The sequence below is a fragment of the Cannabis sativa genome, chromosome X, assembly GCF_029168945.1.
Source record: "Cannabis sativa cultivar Pink pepper isolate KNU-18-1 chromosome X, ASM2916894v1, whole genome shotgun sequence".
Classification (NCBI taxonomy): Eukaryota; Viridiplantae; Streptophyta; class Magnoliopsida; order Rosales; family Cannabaceae; genus Cannabis; species Cannabis sativa.
This window is the reverse complement of record NC_083610.1, coordinates 41890711-41900032: the sequence shown is the minus strand read 5'-3', so window position 1 is coordinate 41900032 and position 9322 is coordinate 41890711. Positions and strand designations below refer to the sequence as shown.

The following is a 9322-nucleotide window of genomic DNA, read 5'->3' as shown; positions in this document are numbered from 1 at the left end:
TATTTAAGAGAAAATTGAGCATGGGCCAGGGCCACCCCACCCATTAATCTCCCTCCGCCCCATATGACTTTCACTACTTCTTTTGTTTGTTGTGGAAAGTTTGGTATTGTAGGAAGGAATGGCTTGGCTTCATCAAAAAATTAACCTTAACGACAGCATAGATTAGACTACATCAATGAATATTGATACTACTGATGAATCAATATCTGATCAAAAAATGGGGTTTGACTTGGTTATCAGTTGTCTACAGCTCTCCCCTCCTTATGTAAGCACAAGCTTTACTCCAAGCCCTTCCATGGTGTCAAGAGAAATTCTTTATTGTTGATTTTATAAAATCGGATTGTAATAAGACCATCTCAAGAAAAATTGTGTAAATTTTATGCTAAATTTAACGCAAAAAAAATAAGTCCATGTTATATTTAGCTTACAAATTACAATTATATTCAAGTGGTAAAATAAAATTTTATTTTAATAAAAATATTATTTTTTTTTATAAGAAGTATATATAATTTTATATTAAATATATAAATAAAAATATAAAAAATTATTAATTATGGTGCCGTTTAGTAATACTTTTTTTAATCAGTTTTCTGTTTTTAAAATTTAAAAAGTAAAAATATTTTTCAAAAACATGTTCTATAAAACTGTTTTTACTTTTCAATTTTTTAATTAAAAATCAAAATTTTAAAAACAAAAAAAAATCACTTTCAATATTTTTTTAAATATTTTTTTTTCTTAATCAATATCTTGGACTTCGATCATGACCCGGACCCAAATCTCCCAACGGTCCTAGCGCTGAATCCGACCTCTGACTTGAACCCAAATCCGACCTCGAACCTAGACCCGACGTAAATAAATTAAAAAATAAAAATGAACTTTACAGAACACACTTGTGTTTTCAGTTTTTAAAATTGAAAAACAAAAGTGGTTACAGAACGCATTTTTGTTTTTCAAAAGCAAAATTTTTTTAAAAAAAAAATTACTTTCATTTTGTGATTGAAAAATTAGAAAACAAAAGTGTTAACAAACGGCACATTAATGAGTAGAAAAAAGTAAATAAAAAATTAATATTTATTGCAGTTTAAAATTTAACTTATCATATATTTTATGTTAAATTTGACAAACTTTTAATGTGAGTCTAATCTAGACCACATTATAATTATACACCTTCATTTGGAATATTAGAATTTAATTTTATAAACATGAGCTAAAAAATATAAGAAAATTCTACAATACAACTATGGGTATTCACGGATTAGTTTGGTCCGAATTTTTAATTTTCAAACCAAATCAGTATTATGGTTTGTTAAAAATTCAAAATCAAACCGAACTAATTAAATGATCAGACTAAATCAAACCAATTCTCTTAAAAACAGATTGGAATTTGGTTCAAAATCATAATTTGTATTTCATAGTTGCTCTAAACTATTTTTGCAATGATTGTTTATTTTTCGGTAACTAACTTTTAATAATTTTATAATATATAAATAATAATATATTATTAGCATAACAATATTAAGTTAATATCAATATTCTACCTAAAATTATTCTTAAATATCAACATTTTGTCCAAAAAATTATGTATTAAGTATATTTTAAATAATTATACAGATTGGTTTGGTTTGAACCGCTACTGAAATTTCTAAAATTGTGACCGAACTAGAGATTTTTAAACAGTTCGGATTGACCAAATCATTCACACCGGATTCATTTGGTTCGGTCTTTTGGTCCGGATTGGTTGGAGTTTGGAACCACAGAGTACGGATTAGATGATCACCCTTAAATATACCCCCTTGAAATGGGTGCAGTGATGCACCCTTATCTATTTTGGTATCTAAAAAAATATTTAATCTAAATTGTGTTATGATCGTAAACGTTGTAGTTATTTAATATATTTGACAAAATTTTAAAAAATTCAAAATAAAATTAACACGTCGAAAATAAGACGTGATTTTTTTTTTTACTTTATATGCAAATAAAATTAACAGTTTAAACATTAATTTTTATATTATAAATTATTAAATTTCTCAAAATTTTATAAAATATATATTTTTTTAAATAAATTTTAGGATAAATACTATTTTGGACCTTCTATTTTGCAAAAGTTACAGATTGGACCATGTGTTTTGTTAAATGACAAAATAGACCTTATATTTTCTAAAATGGTAAAAATAGGACCCTTAGCTTAATTTTAGATAACTTTTTTTTTAATACAACTAACTTGAAGACAATTCTAATACGAACAGATACAAAAAAAATGTAAATAGTTTTGTCATAGCACTTTTAGATCGGATTATAATTAAACTTTAAAAATCAATTCAGGATCCTATTTGTACTATTTTAGAAAATATAGGGTCCATTTTGTCATTTAACAAAACACAAGATCCAATTAATAACTTTTACAAAATACAGGATTATGATATTTACCTTAAATTTTATATAACAAATATAGGATCATTATAATAATACCCAAAAATACATGTACAAGACATTTATTGCACTGTGGATATGATTTATTACATCCTAACCACCCAGTATTGGCCGGTCCTAACATCTAAGACAAAATCAAATTTTGGAAATAGTTGAATTGTTATTATTTAATACTAATAATACTGTAATTTTGACTAGTATTTTCCTACAAAATTTCATTACTAATATTCAATGCTATCCTTAGCTATAATCCGATAATCAGAGAGCCCATTACAATGGCTCATGTCTCATGATTTAACTAAAGTTTGAGATACACTTAAATAGAGAGATGGTAATGATCCATATCCACTTTCATGTATCATTCTTAGTTTTCTCAAAATTAAAAATTAAAAACAAAACGTATCACCCTAATTTTCGTTTTTATTTACCAAAATGAAATTTCACCATTGATTTGATACCAATTTTGATCATATCTTTATAACTATTTTATATCCAAAAAAACAATTACAAAATTAAACCTTTCCTTCTTCCCTCCATAATTCACAACCCAAAGAAAGAAAAAAAAAAATCTAACAACGCATTATATGAGTTGTATTGCTAAAATAACTCCCAATCCCAAATCCAAAACCATCAATAGAAGAAGAAGGAGAAGGAGATGATGATAATGAAGATGAAGATCCAATTCTCAAAACCCTAAGCAAATCCAAACACATACTCCTCACTCTGTGACCCTCACAGTACCCGCTCTGCATCACCATCAGAATCTTCGCAATTCCATTGCTGTTCACCACCGCCTCCTTCGTCTTATTCTCCCCCAATAAGCAGCACACGCTCCAAACCACCGCCACCGCGTCCTCCGTCGCCGACCTCGACACCTTCATCATTCTCTCCACGATTGCCACCGCACACCTACAGTCTACTCCGATTGCTGATCTTCCCTCCGCTGTCGTTGAAACGATTGAGAGAAGCTTCAGAGCCTTTTCGTTGGCCGGTTTGGGCGAATTTCTGTTCGAGAGCGTCTTCGTTAGGAGATCCACAAGTCCTGATCCGACGAGCTCTGCTTTGGTTGAACGAGTTACTGAAACTTCGATCAGGCATGAGTAAACGGCGTCGTGTAGGGCGAAATCTGAATCGGTACGGACGATTTGGAGTAGTTCGTTGAGGAGGTTACTGTTTTCGGCGATTGCGCGTTTGGATTCGGCGTCGAGAGCGATCGTTTTCAAAAGTTTGACCGATTCGATTTTCGATCTCGTACTTCCGTTTTTCAAGAACGACCGAATAGTGGTTAGAAAACTCTGGAATCGCTTCGAAACAGATGCGTGAACTTGTTTCCTCACTGAATTATCCATAGAAATCGAATCCAACACCCTAACAGCCAACTCCATAACTTCCATTTCCGCAGTTCCCCTACACAAAACTCCGACAATAGCCGAAACAAAATTCTCAAAATTCGCCAGGATTCTTCTATTCTCGTCCCCAAAGCTCGCGAAATCAACAATGGTAGACAAGCAATCAACGACAAACACTTTCGCACTTTCGTTTTGATTCTCCAAATGATGAACCAGAGTCCGTACCTGTTGTTCGGAGACGGAACGAGAGTAGGTAGGAGAAGAGGAGGGCGAAGGAGGACCGTTGGTTTGAGCCCAAAGGTTAATCAAACGGCGGAGAGTGAGGTTGGGGATGAAATCCTTGGAAGGGAGGGTTTGCATGGTAGCTGGACAGGTGTCGTGACCTGCGTCGAGCCAGTGCTGAATACTTGTTCGATCGTATGTGACGCCGGTGCAGAGACTTACGGGAGACCTCATCACGTCCATCGATATGGGACACCTGAAAAGGTTGGGTACGGTTATGTGCAGTTCTTCTCCTTTAACCATTTTTATGTTCTTCTCTACAATTAGAGAAAGAGAGAGAAAGAGATTATGAAGATGTGGAAGGAGGAAACGATAAAGTGTGGTATGGTTTTGAGGGGTTTTTATGGAGAGGGAAGGCTGATGTGACGTCGTTTTGACTGAAGAATGATTGGTTTAGTCTAAGATGGGGCCCACTAGACTTCTTTTTTAATGACTTATGACTGTAAAAAAATAATAAAGTAATGAAAACACGTGTGTAGGTACGTACGCGTGTGGGATAGGTGATTGGGGTGGAAAGTTGAAACGTGAAAAATAGTGTAAGAAAGAGAAGGAAAGGGGTAATGCAAAGGCCTAACTAACTAATAATATCTTTGAATATTCTCACGCCTAATATGACCGACTTCTGTGTGTATACCACTATAATAATAACAGTGTATTTGCTCCCTTTGCCATTGGTATTAAATTAAGTTTTGAGATAGTGTTAAAAGGTAATAACAGTGCTTATTACTCCTACGAATTAATATAGTGTAAATATTATTTAATGAATTTTTTATTTTTTAAAATAGTACAAGTAGGACTTTGAATTAATTTTTGTCAAAATAAAATTTAATAATAATCCAATCTAGATGTGTTTATGACAAAACTATTTATATTTTCTGTATATATTCGTGTTAAGATTGTATTAAAGTTGATTATATTAAAAAAAATGTCGAAAATTAAGCTCAAGGTATTATTTTTACAATTTTGGAAAATACAGGGTCTATTTTATCATTTAACAAAACAGAATGTCTAATCTGTAACTTTTACAAAATACAGGATTTTTCTTATTTTTTAAATTTTAAATATTTAAATTATTTTTTAATATTAAATATTACGTGAACTATTAAAAATGTATCATGTATACATTTGTGTATACTGTGGCATGTCCACCATGACACTTAATATAGTTTTTTTGGACGGAATGAGTAAATAGCTAACAGAAAGAGAATTTAGATAGTCTTGCCACTAAAAAAATGATTTAGGTGGTTAATTTTAAAAAATATAAAGTATAAGTAGTTTCCGTCAATATCTCTATTATTAAATATTAATTGCATAAAAATTATGTATTTATCTTAAAAATATAAATATAAAATATATTCTTGTTAAATGCTGTATAATCTCAATTTTTTTAGGTTACAAATTGATTAAGAGAATAACTATAATAAAAGATTATTATGTTCATAAAAGATATTTATTTGAGGTATAAATTTGAGAATATTAAAGGTAGAGGTAAAATTAATAATATTAACTTTGCTATATAGGGGTAAAATAATACCATGTATGTTCGGTTAATTTAGTAAGTAGGTATATACAATTGAATCAAGTAATATAATGACAAATATAATAACATTCCCACAAGGATTGATTATCAATTACTAATCAATTAATTCTTTGATTCTATTTGATTAATAAAAATTATTGGAGAAAAGTAAATAAAGCAAGACAATATAATTAAAATTTAAAGAAATAATATTAATAAAGATAAGGATTATTATGATTGCAGACTATCTTTTTTTTTTTTTTACTTCCTAATGTAATTACCTAATTTCTCTTCTCCATATTTTATTGACAAGTTGAATTAAATAGTTTATAATCTAGTTATCAAGACTTACAAACTCAAATCTATGTGAAAACTCTCTATATTCCTAAGGAAAAAATAATCACAAAGAAAGCATTACGCAAAACAAACTCATAAAACCATCAAGTAATCTAGATTATTTCGTCCTAAATTAATTTGTATCCATAACAATATCAGATCATATTCAAATCTCACTTTTTAGAATTTTGATTCGAATTCATATATAACAATCATAAATGGTCAGTAAATAATTATAAAAATTGAATTAAAAGAAGAAGAGGAAATTGAACAATTACATTAATTCATAAAGTAAATTTAAGTGGTTCACATAATTATGTTTTAGTCACAAGTAATTTTTTGTTGTGACTAAAAGTCATATTTAGTCAAAAAAATTTATATTATGACTAAAAGATTATCATTAAAAGTGGCAATTTTTTATAGTGACTTAATATATTATGAGACAACAATTTTCATAAGATCTTAATTCACTTATTAGATGTTTGTTTTGTCTTTTTAGTTTGGCTAATTAGGATTTTTTTCCCCTTAAACTTTAACATGTACCAAATCATGCCCCCTGAACTTTTCTGGCCGTTAAAAATTCCCCCTGAACTATTGAGATTGTTAGATTTAAAGACTTTTGTCTAATTTCTTTCAATTTTACTATTTCAGTGATTGTTATGTACTAATTACCATGCTCCCCAGACTTTGATATCTACCAAATCATGCTCCTCGAACTTTGATATATACTAAATCATGTCTCCTGAACTGTTAGAATTTATTTTACCAGGATCTAGATCTACTCACAAGTATGTTTATTAACATCCTAAATATGAACTTTCTAAAACGATGAAATAAACACATATAAAGTTAAAGAAACCTTACATTGGGTGCAGCAGAATAATATGACTCCTTCCGTTCAGATATCTAGCCCTTGATTCCTTTCTGTAGCAGAGCATTATCAATATCTGAACCTGGATCTCTTTCTCTGAATCTTTGATGCTGAAACCTCCTTCTTGCTGAATGTCTTTCTTCACGATCTTCCTCACTATGATTGAGGTATCACTTGATGTGTGTGGGCACTACTCATACACTAAGGTAGTTCGAAATTCAAAGGAAGAGAAAGAAGAAGTGGCAGCTAAAGATAGGGAGAGAGAAGGCTCAGTTTTTTCTGATTCAGAAGTCTGAAGAAAAAGTGTTATTTTCCTGAAGCCTTCACTATCTATTTATAGCATTCCACTAGGGTTAGATTTGAATTATATGGCATTAAAATAATGAAAAAATCAACTTAAAATACCTACTAAGGTGGCCGGCCATACACTTAGTGGATTGGGCCTTGCTTTTTACAATTTTGCAATTTTAACACCTTTTGTATCTGATTTTCTCAAAAATACCAATTTCCTAATTCAACCATTTAAATGCCAATTCTAACTATTTAATAACTATAAATAATTATTAAATAATATTGTCATTTATCATATTTATTAATTGAACCATACAAAGTATCATAATTAACAAATATGCCCCTATAAACTCTTTCTTTACAATTTCGCCCTTACTTAGTGAAAATTTCACAAATAGACATAGTCTAATTTGAGAATTATAATTGATTAATCAAAACCAATTACATGAGTCTTACAAGCAATATTATCTCAACTAGTGGGGGGACCATGGGTCTATATAACCGAGCTTCCAATAAGTAGATCAAGAATTTAGCACTAAAATTCACTAACTTATTAATTCTTCGTTGAAACCACGCATAGAACTTAGAATTGCACTCTCAGTATATAGAATGCTCTATATGTTCCACCATATAGACACATCATTATTTATCCATTGTTATAATCCTAATTTGATCAATTATCCTCTATATGAATGATCTACACAGTAAAGGGATTAAATTACCGTAACACCCTACTATGTATTTTATCCTTAAAACACTTGACCCCGTATAAATGATATTTCAGCTTATGTGAAATGAGATCTCCACCATTTATTTTCGTTTGGTCAAGCTCGAAGGAAATCTTCCTTTGCTTACTATTCGCCAGATAGAAGCTATAGATTCCATGTTTATGCTAGCGCTCCCACTCAATTGCACTACCGTGTTCCCAAAATGTACGTATCACCCTGACCTAAAAGTAGGCTTAACTAACAAATCAAAGAACACGAATAGCCTTTCAAGATTGAGCCTAATCATAACAGGATTAAGATCGTTTGATCTAGGATCAACTAGGCGATATTGACTTGAATAGATTTTACGGTAAGTTTAATTAAATCTAAGTCAAAGTTCAATATCGGTCCCTTCCGATGCATACTCCATGCATCCAACCTGAGCTTTACTTTAACCAATGTTCTGGAAAGAACATAGTATTTCTCCAAATACAAGTAAACTCTTGTTGTAGATTATCATATCAGTAAAACCCTGTGTATGATAAATCTAGGAAACTTTATTCACATAGTCATGTTTACTTTCCAATGTGTTGACGGCACAATAAACATGATCAATGTGAAAAGGGTTTCAGATGAATCTATACATTATGTACATATAATCATGAAATAAATCATGTGAACCATGCAACATTAAATGTTATTTCTGATCTATATTAATAAGTAAATCTGATTATATTGAAATGAGTTTTATTTAGGGCATAAAACCCAACATGAACTTGCATTCATGTTAGACTTTTTTTACTAAAATTGAACAAAAATCTTTAAATCTAACAATCTCAATAATTTATGAGGCATTTTTAACGACCTTAAAAGTTCAGTGGTATAATTTGGTACATATCAAAATTCGAGGGATAAAAATACTAATTAACCTTTTAATTTTTGTTGTAATAATGGTTATTTTGTACCCTTGGCATTTGTGTCGTTTGGTCTATGTGCCTTTTTTGCTGGGGTTATTTTTTCTTCAGTAATTGGAGATTTTCGCTCCCTTTATAATAGGCTTACGCTTAGCCATTTCTTTATGAGATCTGTTATGTTTTATTTTTGTTTGACCATGTTATATTTTTTCCACTTAACCTTGAAATGAAATCTTTTCCTAAAAGAAAAATAATAATAAAATAAAAAAAATGAATTTCTAACTTCCAAGGAAATCATAGTCAACAAATAACAATGATGACTTGTACTTAATATTAGTTTGTTTAAATTGTAACCTAATGAAATAATAATTTTGTATAAGTTTAGGTTTTTGGGTGAAGTTTCCTTAACGTCCGGCTTACTACAACTCACCTAAAGACATCATTGGACATATTTGTGTATAAAAACAAATTTTCTTAATAGCAAAGATCTTTGAGTCGATCCTTTTTTAATTATAGTTTGACTATTATAATAATTCCTTGAAATTTATTTAGCAAGACTTTTTAATTGGTTAGCTGGTTTGGAATAATCTTGACCCTTTCAATATTTCATTTTATTATTCTTA

The 9322-nt window shown here is 30.2% G+C and overlaps 1 protein-coding gene across 1 annotated transcript; it reads right to left on the bottom strand.

The window, feature by feature from the left end:
- Window positions 1-2830: 2830 nt before the first annotated feature.
- Window positions 2831-4718, bottom strand: LOC115709706 (U-box domain-containing protein 27). The gene has a single exon (XM_030637880.2). The coding sequence runs from the start codon at window positions 4302-4304 to the stop codon at window positions 3000-3002; it is 1305 nt and encodes a 434-aa protein (XP_030493740.2). The 5' UTR covers window positions 4305-4718; the 3' UTR covers window positions 2831-2999.
- Window positions 4719-9322: the final 4604 nt, after the last annotated feature.